The 22,585-nt window shown below is 45.1% G+C and overlaps 1 protein-coding gene across 5 annotated transcripts in view; it reads left to right on the forward strand.

Moving 5' to 3' along the window:
- The window catches only part of LOC126516515 (histone acetyltransferase KAT5-like), a 135,474-nt gene that overhangs the window by 44,314 nt on the left and 68,575 nt on the right, over positions 1 to 22,585 (forward strand). For 4 of the 5 annotated variants that reach the window (XM_055063926.2, XM_055063923.2, XM_050166645.3 and 1 more), the window contains 2 exons: positions 8,415 to 8,539; positions 10,215 to 10,232. In XM_055063926.2, the coding sequence (XP_054919901.1) occupies positions 8,415 to 8,539; positions 10,215 to 10,232 (143 nt within the window). The remainder of the gene's footprint in view (positions 1 to 8,414; positions 8,540 to 10,214; positions 10,233 to 22,585) is intronic. The other variant, XM_072285734.1, reaches the window with a different exon arrangement.

The raw sequence follows: 22,585 nt of genomic DNA on the forward strand, positions 1-22,585 counted from the left end.
CACCGCTCTCTTCCTGGCTCTTAATGTTACGCCTAAAATTTTTCGTCCCGTCACTCTTTGCACAGTCCTTAACTTGTTCTCGAGCTTCTTTGTTAACTTCCAAGTTTCTGCCCCATATGTTAGCATTGGTAAAATGTAATGATTGTACACAAAAAAATAGAGCTCATTACTAGTATTCAACTGTACAATGATTTATCATTTCAATGTGTAATTAAAGCAAACGTGTGATGACTACCTGTTAGCATATAGCTGTACAAGGTAATTTCAGCAGTCAAGAGTTTATAGCCGGCGAAATAATTTGTAAGAATGCACAAGTATATAGGCAGATAAGGTCACTTGACTTAGTATCAGTGACAATGCTGAGTCATATAGAACCTTGTGACTTAGTTAAGTAGATATCTATAAATGTCTGCTCTCTCTTGTGGAAATTTCTTTACCATTGATGTAGAAATTCTCACAAACCCTGGACTGACAGAAATCTTTATCCTCTGATGTGTAGAAATGTCCAAGCAAAACTTGATGCAACCCTTCGGAGAGAATATTTTAAGGAAATCTCAAGTAATCTTGCAGCAGAAATAAGAATAGCTAAAAATTGCAATCACAAAATTTGTCTGCCATTTTGTCACGAGTTTCACAAAACACATAGAGTTCGGATAAATATGGTTGTAGAAAGGTTGCCTAGCAAAGCATCAAATAGCACTTTTCAGTTCTGTTATGGTTACAATTCAAACATCATGAATTGATTTGGGTGCAGCTACAGCAATGAAAAATTATTTGGTCCAGTTTGAATTGATTCATTGCGACCCACAACGGCAAGGGGGCTCTATAAAAATATAAAGTTTTATATTTTCATGCGGATAATTTCATTACTGTGCACGTCAACATTATCGTAATATAAATGCATAATCCCCTTAAACAATTCGAAGTTCAGAGTTCTTTATTTTGCAATATAATTTTTTTTTTAGTCATCGGTTGCTGATGTAGCAGTTCTGCCATTCCAACAATGTAGCAAGAAAAGAAAGGCATTACTTTTGTAGCAAGCTGAAGGGATTAGTTCAGGGGGTAGCAGTGCTTTCAATTATTGGCGTTTGAATCATAACTTAGTGAAATTTCATGCCACGGGCATGGCAGCTGCATTTCGATTAGTGCGAAATGCAAAAACGATTGTGTATTTAGATTTATGTGCATATTTAGAAATCCCAGGCGGTCGAAATGAATGCAGAGTCCCGCACTACGGTGTGCCTTGTATTCGTATCTTGGTTTTGGCACTAAAAACCTCATTGTAATTGTTTTTTTAGATTTCAGGCCAGTTGTCATCATGGCTATAGAAAGTTTTACAAAATTTCGTAATGGGAAAAATGGGGATTGGGTGTGAAAGGGTTTAGTGTGAAATATTACCGTCCATCACCTTAATAGTAAGCATAAGTTGGCACTCGCTACCTAAGGGGTGTGATGTAGGCGAGTGGTGCAGTCGCAGTGTAGGTAAATGTGTTCAGTTCTGTCTATTTGTGGTTCATTTGCTGCGCTGTGTACAATAACAATTTTTTCTTTCCCTCTGTAGAAGTGGCACCAACACTGGCATTTTTTTTATTTACTGAGGCAGCTTACTTGTCCCAGAAGTTGTTTCAAGTCGTTCACCCGAAGAGAAAAGAGAAAGGCATTTTACCAAACCATTGGTAGCAACTGAGATTAGTCCTCATGGGGCATATTTTATGATGGCACTGTACCCTGCTTTAGAGATTCTAGGAGCTCATTGGTTTCCGTTCTTGTTTTCACTCAGGAAAAACAAGGCTCACACATGCAGGCTTTGCGCTATGCCCTGACGTGCTTACTTTCATTTTTCTTTAAGTGGTACAAATTCTCCTTCGTGGGGTCATCTGGTCACTAATCTGTTTATTTTTTTTTTCGTTCTTTTTGCAATTAAGAAACATTTTATGCTTGAAATTCATGGAACAGTGTTTGTAATAGTGTCATTTCTGTAATACCCTCCCTCTCCTTGAGCAAATGTTGTGCAAGCACACAATTTTGACAAATTGGTATGGTTTGAAGCAATATAAATTCCATATCTGCTGGTGACCTTCATTGCGATAAGGCCAATGCATATTTAATTCTTTCCTTGCTTGACTATAGGATCTTGATCAAATAGATCAACAGCATTTCAACATATTTTTAAACATTACCATGGGAACCATTTCACAAGCAACACCATGTAATGAAGGCTGTATTCAGGCGTCTAGTCACCTTTGGTAATTTTTGGCACATTGGAGAGTCTGAAGAAAGAAAAGTGACAGCAGTTATTGTTGAAACTGACCTGCAACGTTTCTTGCACTTTCCACTTCAAGCAATGCAAAATGTGTGCTTTTGTTGACTCAGCTGTATAGTTAAAATAATTAAATTATGGGGATTTACATGCCAAAACCACAATCTGATTATGAGGCACACCATAGTGGGGGGGCTCTAGAAATCTGGACACCTGGAGTCCTTTGATGTGCACCTAAATCTGAGTACACGGGAGTTTTCGCATTTCTCCCCCATCGAAATGCGGCCGGCTGTGGCTGAGATTCAATCCCGCAACCTTTTATATGATAGCAGCAGTGAAGACACAAGAGCCTCTTTTAGATTTTGATTGTCTGCTCCACGACTACGCTGCTGCAACGTTGCCTCAAACATTGACACATGCTCAGGAATGCACATTATATTTATTAATATGTTCAACTAACGTCAAGTGAAACTTCATTTTTACCTGCCGTAAGTTGCATTTTTCCAAGTAGCATTCCGGCAGCGGATCTACAAACTGTTTGACAAATCTTCCTCATCGCGAGGAGTTTTTACTCCCACAAAAACAGACCGTTGATTTTAGACCAATTTTCTGGGCAAGCTTGACAAGCAGTCTGATCTCTTACTTTTTGGACACCCCTTGTGCAAATGCCCTTATTCATTACTGTAAAATGCTACACATTACTCTACAATACTGCAAAAATACTGTACAAAGCGTGCTAAGGCTACAGTGTTGGTTCAAGGTGCTCAACTAGCCCAACTTGCTTACTGTGTGGAGTTGATCAGCATGATAATGGAGTATGAAGTGGTTAGTAAATGTTTCCAAACCTGACAATCATTTCATCAAGAGCCTAAAGAAAGCGGAAAGAAAGGATCCAGGTGCCTGCTGCAAAGAGTCAGAACAAGTGCTCTGTGCACAATAAACACATGATTGTTTCCACATTTGAGAAGCCATGGCTTTCCCGCATTACATGGCCATCATTACTGCTGATATTCATGCCATGAAATCTTTGTTTATTTTAGGGTACTTTGAAACCAGGAGCAAGACACATATTTTCAATGTTTCAGATTTTCTTTACTCTCACTACTTTTAGTAAAACTTGCAAATTATTTGTTTCATTCATGCTTCTTAAGGTGCTTCATTGGAATTTCTAATAAGAATTCTCAGAAACCCTCCGAGTAATTCTTTCTGCTTTACTTCCAATTGAAATGCCGACAAATTGGCTGCAATTTTATGTATCCCGGTACGTGTTGTGACTAATATGTAGTGACATAAAATGAATGTCGTAAAGAATGATGTCATAAATATGCTTTCTAAAAGCTTAGGTAAGTCGCTCATTACGTATGCTCTAACTTATAACAACTTAGCTTTTACATATAGTATAAAATAATCAATGATATCCTGAAAAAGAAAAAGTTGCCTTAGCCTTTCATACAGGATAGAGTTTCAATGTGCAGAAATCACAAACTGTTTTGAGATTTCTCTGTAGGAACACTATTTCCCTTTTTTTTTTTAAATAGTCTTCATCTCAGGCTTTCTCCTATCATCATCAGCCTGGTTATGCCCACTGCAGGGCGAAGGTCTCTCCCATACTTCTCCAACTACCCCGGTCATGTACTAATTGTGGCCATGTCGTCCCTGCAAACTTCTTAATCTCATCCGCCCAACTAACCTTCTGCTGCCCCCTGCTACGCTTCCCGTCCCTTGGAATCCAGTCCGTAACCCTTAATGACCATCGGTTATCTTCCCTCCTCATTACATGTCCTCCCCATGCCCATTTCTTTTTCTTGATTTCAACTAAGATGTCATTAACTCGAGTTTGTTCCCTCACCCAATCTGCTCTTTTCTTATCCCTTAACGTTACACCTATCATTCTTCTTTCCATAGCTCGTTGCGTCGTCCTCAACTTAAGTAGAACCCTTTTCTCCTGTGAGCGGGTTCAACCTTGAGCTTTGTTTTCTGATGTGTTTACTATCTAGGGAAAGAAATGGGCACTTTGTGTGTAGCTGTTGGCATAAAATTGAAATAGACAAACTTAACCTTCAGTTGGCTCACCAAAAGGCCCATATAGTAGTTTGTTTAAAGTTTTTTGGAAATACGCGTAGGGGGACCAAGCTTAACGAGAACATGTCAACTCATTACTCAAGCTCTGCATGTAAGATACCTGCGTTCGGTCATCTTCTACTGCACTAGGTACTGCGCAAGTTAATGGGAACAAAGATCCAGTCGTGCTCATCAAGATATGTCGGACTTGCCTGTTTCTTATTTTTAATAATCACCGATTTTGCAACCCACAAATAAACTCTTGAGGGATGGGAACGTGTTAGCCAAGTGGATTTTGGTGTGCATTAGCAAATTCTTTTACACAGCAGGTCGGACAGCATGCGGCACTGTAGCAGTCAATGTTGCAGTCGCAACTTTTGCCACCCTTTGCTTGCGTGCGGTGTGTCTAAAGTGGTGCCACTATTATCTGCAAGTGGCATCGTGCATTGCCCAAGCCTTGCAGCCACATGTTCCTGCTAAATTTGGTCCGCTTGTTCCCTTGTCTTATTCTGAAATAGGCCACAAATCGCTTTTGGCTAGAACAGCATGGTGTGTGTACACTGTATTCTGGTTGTCGTTATTATTATTTTTTTGCAGTCGCTTGGTTTTATCTTTAAGCATAAAGGGACCTGAAACACTTTTCCGGCTAATCATAAAATGGCTTCATTATTAAAGGACGTCACCTTACGAAACTCGTGTCGGAAAAATTTTTCCAGTTTTTCAAGTAAAAGCAGAGTTAGAGTTAGTTATTGCACCAGTGAACAGCCTTCTCTCTCCTTACGTCTTCGCTAGTACGCTGAAAGCTCCACAGGGGAGACAGCAAGAGGGCAAGACTGTGGCAAAAAGTTGAGTGTCTCACCGGCAAGAGGGCGCTTAGTGACACCCCATGGCGGCTGCAGCTGCGGCATCTACACTACGCAGCATGTTTCTGCAATCTGAGACCACCCAGCTACGCGCACTTTAGCATGTGGACCGGCAGTACAAAGATGAAATTTTTTTTTTTGAGATTGGAGACATACATAGTTTTTTATTTATTTACCTTGAAATTAGCAATAGTAGTATACTGAGAATGTTCTTGCAATCATGAAATCAGCCAATAGCTGTCAATGGGCTACACTGCTTGTGACGAGAACATTGTGAAGATGAGAGCATGCAATTTTTTGCTCTTTTTGATACAAGGTTGTAAATTCTGTGCTGCATGCTGTGCAATAGCATTTGGCTCACTTGTTGAAAGGAGCCTCTTTTACAGATCAGCAGTTTTCTTACTGGGTTGAAAAAGTGTTTTAGGGCCCCTTTAATATTTGGCTTCATATCATTGTGCTTGTACGTAGTGTTCAAAATGAGTATGGTTGTTGCTGCTTGCGAGGGCCTTGCATTCGCACGTTAAAGCTGGTACTGCACAGCCACACTTATAAGCGGTAACGGTTAAGCAGGCAATATAAGATTCTATGAGGGACGTTCCGAACGTAAGTTTTGTCATTTTTTCGAAAGAGAAGGTGGTACAGCAGGTGATGCAAACAATCGGCATAAGAATCCACACCCGTTGGTTGTTCAACGACGGAGGGAGCGTCAGCGGAGGAGGAATGATGCATGCTCAGAGCGCTGAAGAAGAGAGAGCAGCAGCAGATCGGTGTGCCCGAGGTTATTCGTCTACAAATCGCGACAGCAGACAGATTTGTGCTGACAACGTAGTCGCCAATGTAAGTGCATGCTGTTGTCTGGTATGAATGGGTGCGTGGGACTAGTGTATCTGTCATCCATGAACGCCTACAGATAGCGTATGGTGAAGAGGTCATGTCTCGGGCCTTGCATCCTGGACACTGATTTTTACCAGAGTAGTTTCTTCAAACTGATTGCACCCTATGACAAATGTCTCAGTGTCAGTGGTGACTGCGTGGAAAAATAGTACAAGGTGTATAATGCCATCGTGTATATTTCTTGGAGATAAAGTTTCCGTGTGAATATAAATGACGAAACTTGCTTTCAGAACGTCCCTCTTGCAGTGTGCATATGTTTAGAAATAAGCTGTTACCTTTAATACTAGATCAGTTTTACTAATGCTTCACTATACTTCATAAAAGGTGCAGAAATGGTATGCTTAAGCGGTATAGACTACCCCACGTGAAGGTTTTCATGCCACCAATGCTTGTCGTTCCCCTATCGTATCGGAGCAATGCAAGCTTACACAGGCATGCACACCCATCCCTTCCGCTCATCGCTTCCCTGGCTGCACAGCGTTTGCGTTGCACATGGAGGCTTATTTATTCAATTGACATGAAAAGATTGGCAGTGGTCGAACAAGCAAGGAATCTCTCCGGAGCCAGTATTTCAACAAAGGGACTGTCTTCGTCGAGGCAACAACTGCATGGCTGCTCAATGAAAAGGCGCAGCCGTGAAATTGTTTTCCTTTGCAGAGTTGCTCTAGCAATAGCTTGCTCTCCTCCTCCCCACAATGGCAAAGTAGAATAAGCGCTTGGATATAGTAGGATGTCGAAAGTCGAAATGTTCAATAACGAGCACGAAAAGTGGAGATGTTGAGGTGGGGCTGCAGCTGATTCTTTTGGGTGGTGGCATAAATAAAATATAGAAAGGAATCTTCACGTGTAAGGAGGCATTGTCAATTTCAGGGGCCCAATTTTTCTTGAGAGCAGGAATTAGGATGAGATACTGTTTTGAGAGTTGAACAACAAGCAATGAAAAAGTGAGGAAAAAAAGGTTAACAGAAACTGAGTTGTATTAGTCGACGTGTATTGAAACTCGATTCGCTCGTTGGATCTGTAGCTGTGCCATTGCACTGCTTAACACGATGCCATGGGTTCGATTTCTGGCCACATCCCGATAAAGATTGAATGCAAAAACACTCGATTACAGTGCTTTGGGTGCACAGTGCAGAACCGCAAGTCAAACTAAATTTGGAGACTCCACTACGGTGTCGCTCATAATCCACCTTGCAGCTTCTGTATGGTAAACCCAGCAGTGTAACCTAACTGAGCATTTTTCACACTTCTGTGCACTGCAACAGCAGCACCGCTTTATGCAGATTTATCACATACAAAGACATGATAACACATGCATATCGTAAAAACAAACACAGTATACAGAGTTAAAGTAATTAAATTGCAGCCTGCTAGCATGGGAAGCATGGAGACTGCACATAAAATCAATAAGTACCCATGGTCTCTGCAGACTACTGACAGTGAACATATCTCCAGCTGACTCAATAAATTTCATTTTGAAGCATTAAAATACTAGAAGTGTTCATGCTCGTCTTCGTTTTGGGCACAAATTTAACTCTTTCACTGCGGAGTTTGATTTTACGCACCAAAAGTTAAGAGGACGCTAACTTCTGGGCAAACAAAAGAGTGAAAAAAGGTACACTAAAGAACCCTAACGGAGTATACAAGAATGCAAGCAGTGAGTGGTGCATTGGGTGCTCGAAGACCCCTATAATTGTGTACCCAAAGCTGTTTGCTTACTCTAAAAACCGAAATCTAAAATGGAACAACACAAAATAACTCCTCGCTAAATAAAAGAAGAAGACTTGCTTCATACGCTAAGGATTGTTTGGCTGGAAAATTCTGCATGAGAATACCTTTTACCTTGGAGACATTTAAAATGTGCGAGATAATGCACTCCAAAATAAGGGTACACTGGAGCGCATTTCCTTCACCCAAGGACCTTTTTTTGTTCAGTGACTTTCTCCGCACCAGCGACGAGATTGTGCAGGAGCTAGCTGTACTTTTGCAACAACTGAACCATGAAAAATAATTGTTTCCTTTTGATTCAGATTGGGGGTTGTACAAGTTCTTCAAAGCAAAGCACGTGTTGCAAACCATCGTTGTCAAGTTTACGTATGCAGTCCGGCGAAAATCGTGTTTGCACAGCGCAGTGGAACAGAGGAGGACCAAGTGCCGCACACCTAGTTGTTTTGAAATTTTTGCTATATGTGGCGTCTGCGACTGGTGCCACAGTGCATCCGCACGATGCTTTGGTTGTCTATACTGTTTTACGGAAATTTCTGCTCCACATTCATTGGGCATTTGTGGACTCGGTCTGTGAACTCCTCGGCTCATGGTGGCTGCTCTGTGCACAGACAACAAGCGGCTCGATGATTGGGTGACATTTGACCGCTTGGACCCAACGAAAATGCAGTTACCATGCCAGGAGAACAAAGGTCTGCCCTGCAGCCCTGGCCGGCTGTCTTCTTCTTCATCTTCGGTGAGTCTTCCAGCTGTTTCTCGTGCACTTTCTTTGATATGAACACAAAGTGATCTATTTGTCATGCCAGGCATTCAGTTGAACAGAGGTGCACTGAATATACAAAGGTCCCTGGACTCTGGCAGAAAATTGGTCCTAAATGAATTTTACTGTATTTTCCTTCAAAAATTATTGAGGGGGCTCCTCTGCTCAATCTGGCTGCTCAAATGTTTGTGGAGCTTACACACAGTCAGTGTCTTTTATATCTGGTACCCTTCTTGAAAACGTGTTTGCGGTGTGTTTTCAATAACTGCATGTTGTGCATCTGTATAGGTGTGTTTGTGGTGGTGCCATTGCATGTCTGCATGTAGTATGGTTGATCACCCATAGAAAGATAAAGGAGTGAGAAAGACATTTTAGCGTGTTTCAGTCTTGCAAGCAATCTACACCACCAACAACAACAAAAAAAAGAAGTACAGGAACGTAAATCATACTACCAACATGGCTGATCTTAAAATACATTGCAGAAGTGTCACACATAAAGAATGCTTGAGCAAAACGAGGACAAGGTGAAAGCAGGAGCCAACATTTCGACAAGTGGACTTGTCTTCTTCAAGGCCACTTGTCGAAACGTTGGCTCCTGCTTTCACCTTGTTCTCGTTTTGCTCATCGTCTTGAATTTCCATCTCCCGCCTTCCCCGTGTTTTGCATAAAGAATGCTTATAACAGTCATATTGTATGTTCATAATTGCACTGCTGAAAGCTATGGTCTTTTACCAATACATTCCCAATACGTCATGCTGTCGTGCACTTGGCAGTTACCTGGTTTTACCAGCAGGTTTTCATTTATGTGGTCGAATGCGTTGCATTATCTTCAGTCAGTCATCTGTGTGGCAAAAGCAGTTTTATTTATTAAGAGCAACCCACTTTAAGACTTCTAATTCAGCGGAGAGCAATTGGAAAATTAAGGTGTTTGTGAAAGCTAGTGCTTGCTTGCATTTAACTTCACGTGTCAAAATATTGCTGAGATGTCAGTTTTTACAGCTGAAAGTTGCAGCTTTTCTTGTTTTTTTAATTTTTCTTTGGTCATTCATGTGCTATTTTAGGGCTGCCCATTTTCAGCTGCTATGTCTAATGACTTCTGTTGAGATCTTGCATGCAGTGTGTGTTGTGTGACTTCTCAGCGTGCACTGTGCTGCGCCCATTCATGCATTAGGTGCAACAGACAAGGACTTGAGGGAGCAGACGCAGACAGGTATTGACTCATAACTTTAGCTTTTTCACAAAAAGATAGCATATTTATTACTGAAACACACCGATACAAACACACACATACTGGAGATCAGCAGAGGATCAAAAACAAGAATGTATAAAAAAGGGGTTAGCAATATTGGATGCTCAATTATTCTGAGTACATTTTTGTTTTAGTTGGTATTGGTGTTCTTGCATGCGTGTTTCTTTTGCAACTTTCCACTACAACTACTCTGGCTTTTCATGACAACATTGAGTTTTGTGTTGGCACTTCACTGCATGTGGTTTTGCTTGTGTTTAGCAGTTTCGTTATTTCAAAGTGTACCTGCCCATCTAGCTTTTCCTTCTACTGATTTTGAATGTTCTTCTGATTGAGTTTGGCTGTTACTTTCTTTCTTTATTTCTCTCTTTCTTTCCTTCCTTCTTTTTTTCTTCCTTTTTCTAGGACTGTCTTTCTTCCCCTGTAAGTAAATCATTAATATTACTTCTGGTCACATTCATACCCTGATTTTGCAGTTGATGTGTTATGTGCATCATATTTGTGTTTTAGTGTTGTGCAGCATGTTTCACAATTGTCTGGTTGCTTTATTGTCACCCTAGTACCTCCTTCATCCCAGCATGTTAGTGAATACACAATGCACCTTGGACTATGTAATTTGAATATTTGTCCACATTCTGCAATTCCTTGGTAGAGGTCTTCTGGTTTGCCTTCACTGCAGCTTCTGTCTGCTTGTAGGCACTTGGGTAGAAATTCTGCAAGCTTTTGGTTCTGCCAGTTTCTCATCGTTTTAGGGCACTACCACCCACTTTCTCACGACTAATATTTTCATGACTAATATAGTGCAGCATGCATAAAATGAAGGGCAAGGGCAGAATGTAATTAAAGGTGGGGCCTTACGTTCCACTAAACAACTAGAAAACTAGAATTAGGAACTTAGTAGCAGGGTCTTTCTACTAAAAAAAAAAAAAAAAGAAGTGACCATGTAACTGCTCTTTTTTCTTTCTTACAGGTCTGCTAATTTTGCCACCTTCTAGTGCTTGTTGATCAAAAATTGGGAAAGACCTGCGCAACCTTTAGCTTAACATTTCAGCTTAATGGCTTAACATCCTTCACATCATTACTTATTTACAACTGTCTCATGCATTGCGGCGTGGCCTTGCAAGCGGGAAAGGACTGTATTATGCAGCACTTCATGATTCGTAAAGAAGGCAAGCATCTAAAAGAAGGGATTAGGGTTTTAAGCATGAACACGAAAGGAAAGGATTGGTGCTGAATCTGGCAAATTCAGCTGCCCTGTGCAAAATGAAATGTATTGTTCTTTTTTCTTCGGTACATACAACAGGAACCAGCTTTTGAATGCAAACGTTGAGTAATGCAATTGGTGATCAAAAATCTTGCAACATGCATTGTCCTGAAAGAAAAACTCAAGAGCCATATTATCGATCAATCGCATTTTGGAATACTTCTGCTTTGCTGTGATGTAGTTGCCAGAGAAGCATATTGTCGTCGTGACAGGCATATCATTGGTGCATTTGTGCACTATTCTACCAGGTGAAAATAACCCTGAGAGGAACCGTGCCCACTCTTACATTTCTCTAATGGCATCTAGGTTTTATTCCTGTTCCTTATTCACCTACTTGTCTTTAATGAATGGTATTTTCTGGCCATTCATTCAAATTGTTCCTATGGCTATGTGAAGCACTTGTGCATTGTAAGTCGACTTCTGTTAATTCGACCCTGACAGGATCGACGAAATTGATTGAATTATCCACTCAGTGGGTTTGGTGATAAGAAATGAGAATTAGTGGAAGAGAATCCTAGAAGAATAGACATAAGATTATTTTTTCATGGCCATGCTTGCATTAGACACACGCTTTATAAGCAAGCAAATAAGTTTTGAATCAGTGTCAGGAATGAACACCTGTGGCACTTTTTATGGCCTCATATTTGAGCCTTTACAAAGTGTAATATTTGCAACACGAAAAAAAAAGCCCTGTAGCGAAGAAGACAGGCGTGTGCTTCAGGTGCATCGGCAATGCCTTGCTCGAGAACAGAGCTCGCGCGCTCGGTGCCGACGCTTGATAAACGGACCTGCCTGTGTATCATGTAACGTTCTCTGATCACAAGGCCGTCAGTGACTGTTCTCATGTCGAAGTCGAATTTTCGCCGCTTCCTGATGCCCAACTTGATGATGCTGATGATTCTGGCGTCAAGCTGCTCGTTCTTGATGACACATTACCTCCGCACTCATCTGTGACTGCAACTGCCTGCTCCAGCGGTGTTGCAGATACTACTGCTTTTTACACCGTCGCATATTTTTGTTCCTCGGTAATGTTCTCTTCCCTTCGCTGTCATCACTGTCAACGGGAGCTTCACTCATATGCTTGTCTCCAATGATTATGCCTCGCCCCTCACTTTGCATCACGGTGAGTGCCTTGGACGTCTTGAGCACATCAACTCTACAACCGTCTTCAACGCTCCTCTTGATGGCACCTGCTCCGAGATCAGTACATTGGCATGTTGCCTTGCTTGCCCTGCTCTGCTGGGCATCTTCGGCAGTTCTCTGGATACCAGCCTGAGCCCCTCTACATTCGATTGTCAACAAGCGACTTTGGGTCGCACATCGACGGTGTATCATGAGATCGATTCGGGCACCCTCGCTCCGCTGCGCCAGCGACTTCATCACGAGTCATCCACAGAGCACCGTGGTATTGAAGCCTAAGTCAGCAATATGGTTCAGTGCGGAGTTGTTCAACCTTCTAACAGTCCTGGGCGTCCCCTGTAGTCCTTGTGAGGAAAAGGATGGGTCCATCCGGTTTTCCGTGGACTATCGCCGTGTTAACAAGGTAATGTACAGAGACATATATCCTTTGCCTCGCATTGACAATGCCCTCGATTCTTTGCAAGGCACGGAGTACTTTTCCTCACTCGACTTCTGTTCCAGCTATTTGCAAGTGCCCATGGCACCAGCCGATCACCCAAAAACAGCTTTTGTAACACCAGACGGCCTGTATGAATTTAACATCATGCTGTTTGGTCTTTCCAATGTTTCTGCTATGTTTGAATGGATGACAATCTTCTCCGTTGTCTCAAATGGAAGACGTGCTTATGTTACCCTCATGACGTGGTCGTCTTTTCTCCTGACTTCGCATCTCATCTGCGCTGTCTCGAGCAGGTCTTGCAGTGCTTAACTAACGCAGGCCTCCAACTCAATATGAAGGAATGTCGCTTTAGAGCCAAGCAACTAACGGTACTCGGACATGTGTTTTCCAAAGACGGCATTTTACCGGATGCTTCTAAACTTCGCACTGTCACCGATTCTCCAAAACCAACGACCGTGAAGGAACTTCGAAGCTTCATCGGGCTCTGCTCATACTTTCGTCGTTTTATCAGAAATTTTGCTTCTATCATTGCTCCGCTAACCCAACTCCTGCGAGGCGACACCTGGTCCGCAGCTTGTGACGACACGTTTACAACATTGTGCCGTCTGCTCACATCGCTGCCCGTACTGCGCCATTTCGACCCCATGGCTCCCGCAGAAGTTCACACGGACACCAGTGGCATAGGACTTGGTGCTGTACTCGCTCAGCACAAAAGTGGATACGGCAAATATATAATAGCCTATGCTAGCAGGACACTAACCAAGGCTGAATCTAATTACTCCGTAACTGAAAAGGAGTGCTTAGCTATCATTTGGGCACTTCGAAAATTTTGACCATTCCTGCACAGCTGTCCCTTCGATGTCGTTACCAACCATCACGCCCATTGTTGGCTGTCGACATTGAAAGACCCATCAGGCCACCTTGCCCGCTAGGCCCACCGGTTACAAGACTCCGACATACATGTTGTCTGTTGGTCTGGCCGCAAACACGCCAACGTAGACGCTCTCTCTCGCTCCACCACGTCAAGTGACACGACTTTCCTTTCTACCATCGACTCGGTCTTTTTGTCACCAGCCCTCATCGATGTGGCTGCGGAACAGCGTAAAGATCCGTGGATCGCGGCTCTTTTGGATTGCCTATCTGACCCCCCGGCGACTCGCCCTTCCCGTGCTCTCCGCCGTCAAGCTTCTCACTTTATGGTAAGGGATGGACTGCTCTATCGTCGTGACTATGCTTCAAATGGTCACAAGTGGTTGTTCGTCGTCCCTTGCCACCTCCATGCAGATCTGTGCTCCGCTTTCCATGCAGACCCACAATGCGCCCATGCTGGCCTCTTCAAAACGTACACCAGGCTCCGTTGCGCTTTTATTGGCATGGGACGTACAGTTTTCTACAGCAGTACATCCGCTCATGTTCAGAATGCCATCGTCGCAAGTCTTCTGCTCGCTGTCCTTGTGGTCCCTTGCAGCCAATCCCATGCCCCTCTCGACCATTCGAACGCGTTGGCATCGACCTCTATGGCCCTCTACCCTACACACCTGCCGGGAATCACTGGATTGTTGTTGCCATAGATCACCTTAAGCGTTATGCTGGAACAGCTGCCCTACCAACTGCCACAGCCTGCGACGTTGCATCCTTCCTCTTGCAACACTGTGTACTTCGCCATGGTGCGCCCCGGGAACTTGTCAGTGACAGAGGTTGTGTCTTTCTTTCTGAGGTAGTTAACGCGCTTCTCACTGCATGCCGTACTGTCCATCGCACCACTACTGCCTATCACCTGCAGACTAATGGCATGACTGAGCGATTCAATCACACTTTGGGCAATGTGCTATCCATGTACATTGCGTCCGACCACACCAACTGGGACCTCGTTTTACCATATGTGACGTCGGCGCCTCATGTTTTACTCCACCTAATCAATGTGATACAATAATTGACCGACGATTCCTCTAAATGAGAATGCGACTTCTCGCGTCAAGTAGCCATCCAAGGACCAGCACCGCTTCGGTGACCTTACCCAAACTGTGACAACAAAAATGAATTTTATTTTCTTATAGGATATAGAAAGATGAAAAGGGGGAGGTGGAATTGCTGGCCAAATCAGTTGCTATGCCGGGCAGAGCACTTTCGTACATCGCGTAAAGCGCTCCATGCACCCCTACCAGCAACAATAACGCGTCAATAAGAGAGTCACGAAGCAGTGGATGTCACTTCCTAGTTGCTGTCGAAGTAATGTTATTGCCCTCCTTAATGGCAAAATCGATGTCAAACATGATGATGCATGATTGAACAATTGCTCTCTAACTTTCTGTGAAATTTATTGCGGGTCTCGGTCGTTTTTTTAGGTCAATTAAGCAAATTCATTCTAGCATCAAGACATGCTTGAAACGGAGCGCTAGGCTCATCACGGGATGACTCCAACCAAGAAGAGCATGCCTAATAGGTTTCTCGGTACGCACTACATCAAGTGCTGTGAGAGTAAAATAAAATGGCCCCAGCCTAATAAAGAGCACGAAAAATGACTGTATTTTTACCCTCATTACATATTAAAAAAATGCTAAGTGATTTATGTGGTGAGAAACTTGTTTCTGTTTATGCACATTGCCTAAGCAGGCTGTTCACAAGCTGTAGACAGAACCAGCTGGAAAATGCTCCAGCTAGTGCAGTGCGCTTTCCCGCAACGCTGCCTTGTGCGCTCAGTCACCTGGGTCTAGCGAAGTGTGCTTTACAGCAAAGCAAGAGGCGGCGCGCTCCAGCTCTGTAGCAGACGACGCGAACCACCTCTCCTAGGTCCGTGTACGCCTGCGCCGCTTCACTTCGATGCGCCGCCGCGCTGGACGCACTCGCGCTCCGGGGAGCGCGGCCACGGTGAGCCGTGTTCAGCCTAAGAGTGGACGACCCTGTACAAGAAGCCTGTTGAGAGCAATCAACCTTTTTAACTTAGTATATCCAACTTTTCATTTGCCATGCAATATTTGCCTAAGTTCAGACACACATGTTGCTCTTGGCATCTTCAGTTTCATTTCTTGACATCTTCAGGCATTCTTCACTGCTGTCTCTATTAGCTAGCGAAACACTGCCTTTGTGTAAAGTTTCGTCTGCTCTCTCTGTTACCTTTTTTTTTTTTTTTTTCCTTTTGAGCCTCTGGCATCGTCTGTCAGCTTTGCAATGGCGGACGTCTGAAGAACAATGTGTATGCGTCAAGTTCTGTTCCCTCTTGGGAAAATTTTTTTTCTATCAAACAGCTCATTCATTTTAAATTTGCATTGCAGATTTAAAAACAGCATCTTTTTGTTGTTGTTGAAGTGTCTGAGCTGTTGTGTGATTCAGTTAAAACAAAATGGCCTGATCTGTGGAGCTTAGTCGAGTGTCTTGTGCACCACGACAATGCTTCTGCTCACAGAACAATGAGCGTGTGGCACATTCTGAGGAGCATGAGATGACACTGCTCCCTCATTCTCCCTGTACTACCTGTATCTTGCACCCTTGTGAGCTATATACAAATGCGAAATGAGACCTAAAGGAGGGCATTTTTAAGATGTAGAGGAGGCAAAGGACAGAACAACCAAAGCATTGAGGGGAATCAATTTGCAGAAATTGTTGAATAGCTTTGAACAATCACTAAAGCAATGGGATGAGGTCATTGCCTTTCATGGAGAGTAGTAGGAACTTACTAATAGTCTACCAATGCCAACACTTCCACCTAGTGCACTTCTTGCTTATGTATGCCGCATTGCTTTTTTTTTTTTACTTTTCAAATTTTTTCAGCTGGTGCTTTAAGCTTGTAGGAGATGAGTTATATTTTTTGTGGTTCGCTTTTTTTTTTTTACTTTTCTTGTTTATTGCGATAGTAAATATATGATGGACCAGGCACATTTCTGCCTTCAGGGTTGCCGTGAGATTCCATAAAAAGTCCAAGGGCAATAAAATCGTTGCCGTGTGCTGTATGCTGTATGTGCGAGTGAAAGCGTGCAAGGGTGAGTCAGCGATCGTAGCTCAAACTTGTGCACGAAAAGGAGGAAAGTGGGGAGGAAGTGCATCACCTTCCATCGCACGCAAGGCTTTGGTGGGAGGGTAGGGAGGGGCCAGGGTGCGTTCTAATCCAGGCAGCTGTGCACTCCCTGTCCGGGCCGCTGTACATTGAAACCCATCTATGGCGGGTACAGAGTCCGTGCTGCACTGTATTTTCACAGCCTAGTTCGCATTGATGTCAGTGGCTGCACGAAGGTCAATTCGCTCGCTGCTGCTGCCGCGTTTCCTTGCTGCAGCGTTTTGACAGCGAGTTTCTGCAGTCATTGAATGAGACGTGTTCATGTTGGCTTGTGCACACATGAAACCACACTTGTTAATTTAGTTAGTATTCCTATATTTGCAGGTTTATACAGCCAATAAAACTATCTTTACATCACATAGCTGTCCACTAATTTGCTGCTGCAATCGATGCATCACCTTTCAGGTGAAACTGCGACTTTTTCTCTTTTGTTACCACTTGTGCTTGCATGCACGCCCCTCTTCCCTTATGTATTCTATGTGATAAATAAATAATGTTCAGGAACGTTCAAAGAAATATGTGAATGAGAAAAAAGACTGTCCTCGTCAGATCTGGGCTTCTCCCTCGTACGTGTCTTTTCCAGCCAGCTTCTTTGCACTCAAGTTTCTTCTAGATGTGCCAATTGACAATATTGTTACGGAAGAATGACAGAAGAGAGAGAGGAAGAAGATCGCGAGACGCTGGCTGCTGCGTGTTGTTGCTGGTCAGCCATCTTGACCACATTGGCTTTGCTTGTATATACACTGTAAATATATTGTCTATACTCCCAACATCCCCGTAAAATATTGGTGCGAGGTGCGAGGTACCATGGCTGGAAACGGAGCTCCGCAGTGGACGTTCCATCACCGTCCTCACCATGAATGACGGTGAGCACTCGAGATCAATGTCGTTGCCGCATCCAACGTCACCATCATCCGCTAAGACGCTGTCCCGTTCGGTTGTGGTTGTGCAACCCAAGGATCCCGGAACTTTCTGTGGGACTGATGGCGCCACTGTTGAAGAGTGGGTGGCTATGTATAAACATGTGAGTGGAATCAACAGATGGGACCCTACGCTCATGCTATCTAACCTGTTGTTCTACCTAAGAGGCACGGCAAAGGTGTGGTTCGAAAACCATGAAGAGGAGCTGACCAGCTGGGACCAATGCAAAGAGAAGTTAACAGAGTTGTTTGGCAAACCAGCTGGCCGTAAGATTGCTGCAAAGCAGGAACTGGCCTGTCGTGCCCAATCCCCCACGGAGTCCTATGTTTCGTATATCCAGGACGTGCTGGCGCTTTGTCGTAAAGCCGGTCACGACTTGACTGAAGCTGAGAAGGTAGGGCATGTGCTCAAGGGAATTGCTGACGACGCCTTTAATCTGCCCATGTACAAAAGCTGCACTACAGTTAATGCTATCATCAAAGAGTGCCGACAATTCGAGCAGACCAAAAGCTGACGCGTCTTGTAACCATTCACCAGACTTCCCAATACTGCCACAACGTCGACGTGTGAAGTTCAGCCCGCACAGCAGCATGCGTCGCCATCAGAGGACGTGGTGCGAATCGTTCGACGTGAACTGGACGCGATGGCGCCTGCAGCTTTGTTCCCGCAGCCCTGATGCTACCCCTATTTCAGTTCCCCTCGTGCAAGCCATCGTTCGACAGGAACTTGAAAACTTTGGCCTACTTTCTGTCTTTGCTGTCACCAACCCCAGAGCCAACAAACGCCCTTCTACTATTTTCGCTACTCCCTGACACTTCTCTCCGCGTTATCGTAACCCAACTGAGTGGAGAACTGCGGGCGACCAGCCGATATGTTTCACCTGTCACTGCATTGGTCATGTCACCGGATACTGTCGCAACTCGTGGCCCTTAGCACCTCGCCCGCTGACCAACCTGAGCCGTTTTAATGGAAATGCCCGCAGTGTTTTGCCCACCGCCAAGTCTAACAGCGCCGACAACTCTGCTAGGAACACGTGGTACAGTCGCTCACCATTGCCACGTGGACACCAGTCTCGCTCACCGCAAACACGTCGCCCATCTTCCCGTTCGCCGCAGCCACGTCGCCTTTCGTTCCCTGTGGCTTTTGGCCGCACCCTTTCGGGAAACTAAGAAATGCAGCCCTCGGGGGTGGTGCTGCATTGCCCACTACTGCAGCAAATCCTCTGTCTGTGCCCACAAAGAGAAGTGTAATTGACATTAAAATAGACGGCTTACCTGTCCAAGCACTCGTGGACACTGGAGCCCACATATCTGTGATGAGTGCTAGCCTACGTAGACGTTTAAAGAAGGTCCTCACCCCAGCAGCTGCCTGAGTGCTTCGTGTGGCCGACGGCGGCATGCTGGTTGTACTTGGAATCTGTACTGCACACATAAGTATAGCCGCCCGCCCTACTTTTGTTCTCTTTGCTGTGATTGACAACTGCTCTCACGGCATTATTCTTGGATTGGACTTTTTATCCCATCATTCCGCTGTCATCGACTGCGCAACTGGCGTTCTTCAGTTGGAACTGCCTAAAGTCACCAATGCTCCAAGCACCGCTCCACTGCACTTGTGTTTGCTTCAAGATGTGTGTCTGTCACCTGAGGCAGTCACTTACGTCTCTTTGACCGCACAGCCACACATTCCCGATGGTGAATATGTCCTTCACCCCATCATCGACATGCTTTTGAACCGGAACGTTGCCCTTCCGCATACACTGGTGACTATTGCTAATAACAACTTCGTTCTTACGCTTCTGAATTTCAGCCTGTGCCCTCAAGTGCTTCTAGCCGGCATGCTCTTGGCCAGCGTTTCTAGTACTTCCGAATTTGACATTGAAAGTCTGAATGCCGAGAGTGGTTTCTTAGCACCAATTGCAGCTCACAGCTCTGGTTCCCTAACGGATGCCTTGGCGAAGATGATTGCACCTGTCCTCACCTCTGCACAGGCCACGGACATACGTCTCCTCCTCGAATCGTACCTTGACATCTTTGATTTCGGCGACAAGCCTTTAGGACAAACATCTGTTGTTCACCACCGTATCAACACTGGAGACACGAATCCTATTCGTTGGCATCCCTATCGTGTATCGCATGCTGAACGTTGAGCCATCCAATCAGAAGTGGACAAAATGCTCCGCAAAGGAGTCATCAAACCATCGGCCAGCCCTTGGGCTTCGCCTGTCGTCCTTGTGAAAAAAAAAGATGGTACCTGGCGTTTCTGCGTCGATTATCGCCATTTAAACATCATCATCATCATCAGCCTGGTTATGCCCACTGCAGGGCAAAGGCCTCTCCCATACTTCTCCAACTACCCCGGTCATGTACTAATTGTGGCCATGTTGTCCCTGCAAACTTCTTAATCTCATCCGCCCACCTAACTTTCTGCCGCCCTCTGCTACGCTTTCCTTCCCTTGGAATCCATTCCGTAACTCTTAATGACCATCGGTTATCTTCCCTCCTCATTACGTGTCCTGCCCATGCCCATTTAATTTTCTTTATTTCAACTAAGATATCATTAACTCGCGTTTGTTCCCTCACCCAATCTGCTCTTTTCTTATCCCTTAACGTTATACCAATCATTCTTCTTTCCATAGCTCGTTGCATCGTCCTCAATTTAAGTAGACACTGGCAGCGGTGGCGTAGAGGTAGAACACCCGCCTCGCGTGCAAGAGGTCCGTGGTTCGAATCCCGGTGCCGCGCAATTTTCCACCGGATTAAAAAAAAAAAAATCCGCGTGTTGATAAAATTGCATAAACAGGCCTGGAGTGTGGCCTGATCCCGGTGACCAGAACCGGTAACGCACTCCCTCACCAGAGCAGGATTGGCCACCCTGGTGCAGTACTTGGCCACAACCTCCTATATGAACGCCATTTAAACAAGATCACCCAAAAAAACGTCTACCCACTACCACGTATCGATGCCGCCTTGGACTGCTTGCACGGAGCTAAATACTTCTTGTCCATCGATCTTCTATCTGGCTACTGGCAGATTTCAGTTGATGAAATGGACCGCGAGAAGACGGCCTTCATCACGCCGGATGGCTTATATCAGTTCAAAGTCATGCCCTTTGGCCTATGCAATGCCCCTGCGACATTTGAACGTATGATGGACTCTCTTCTGCGAGGCTACAAATGGACCACCTGTCTCTGTTACCCTGACGACGTTATCGTTTTTTCTCCCACATTCGCCAGCCACCTTACCCGACTCACTGTCATTCTTGCGGTCTTCCGAAAAGCTGGCCTCCAACTGAACTCCACGAAATGTCAATTCGGGCGCCGTCAAATTACGTTGTTGGGACACCTCGTTGACGCATCCGGTGTCCAACCAGGTCTGGAAAACGTTCGCGCCGTATGCAGTTTCCCTGCGCCACATTCTGCTTCTGACTTGCGCTGCTTCGTCGGCCTGTGTTCTTACTTTCGCCGTTTCGTCAAAAACTTCGGCAACGTTGTTCGGCCTTTGACAGATCTTCTAAAGAAGAATACGCCGTTCTCATGGGGCCCTGAGCAAGCTCACACGTTCGCCGCTCTCATCGGGTTTCTGACCACCCCTCCCATACTTGCCCACTTTGATCTATCTGCACCGCCCGAAGTCCACGCTGATGCAAGCGGCGACGGCATCGACGCTGTTCTTGCATAACAGCAGAATGGTACCGAGTGCGTGATAGCTTACACCAGCCGCCGGCTGTCACCTGCTGAGAGAAATTACTCCATGACCAAGCGGGAGTGCTTGGCTTTAGTTTGGGCTGTCACCAAGTTCCGGCCCTATTTGTACGGCCGCACGTTTTCAGTCGTTACAGACCACCAACACCCTCTGCTGACTGTCTTCCCTCCGGGACCCCACAGGACGGCTTGGTCGCTGGGCTTTGCGGCTCCAGGAATTTTCATTTGTTGTCAACTTTAAGTCTGGACGCCTGCACAAGGACGCTGACTGCCTCTCGCGTTACCCTGTGGATCCTCCCTATCCTGTTGTGCATGATCCAGTGACCTGCATGATGGCTTTGACTGGCATGACCGACATGTGTGCGTAACAACAACGCGACGCATCCTTACAGTCCATCATCGCCGGAGTGCAATCTGGCAGCACCGACGGCACACGCTGCATGTTCGTGCTGTCACAGTCGTGTTCGTGCTGTCATGCTCTACTGCCACAGTATCAACCCTGACGGCCCTGAGTTGCTCCTTGTCCTTCCTCGTCATCTGCGATCCGTCGTTCTCGAACAACTTCACGATGCACCGACGGCGGGACACCTTGGAATTTTGTGTACATACGGACGCGTACGACGCCGGTTCTTGTGGCCGGGTCTCTACTGCTCTGTGTGTCATTATGTCGCAACTTGCGAATTGTGTCAGCGCTGGAAGAAACCTCCTCTGCCACCTGTCGGCCGACTCCATCCCATTGAAGTTCCCTCTGAACAATTCTTTCGCGTTGGCCTTGACCTGCTTGGCCCTTTTCCGACGACGACTAGAGGGAATAAGTGGATCGCTGCTGCTACTGATTACGCGACACGCTACGCGATAAAAAAAGGCGTTGCCGACTAGTTGCGCAACTGACGCCGCCGTCATTCACGACGTCATTCATGCCGTCATTCACACGTTCACGACGTCATTCTCCAGCACGGTGCACCTCGACAGTTACTTACAGACCGCGGCCGCTCGTTCTTGTCTCAAGTTGTGGACAACCTCCTCCGCTCTTGTGCCACTGAGCACAAGCTGTCCACCGCCTACCACCCACAAACGAATGTTCTTACGAAATGTCTCAACTGAACACTCAGAGATGCTGTCGATGTACGTTTCCAACGATCACCGTGACTGGGACACCACGCTGACCTATGTGACATTCACGTATAACTCGTCCCAACATGACACTGCAGGATATTCACCCTTTTATCTTTTGTATGCTCGCAACCCCACTTTGCTCTTT

The sequence above is a fragment of the Dermacentor andersoni genome, chromosome 1, assembly GCF_023375885.2.
Source record: "Dermacentor andersoni chromosome 1, qqDerAnde1_hic_scaffold, whole genome shotgun sequence".
Lineage (NCBI taxonomy): Eukaryota > Metazoa > Arthropoda > Arachnida > Ixodida > Ixodidae > Dermacentor > Dermacentor andersoni.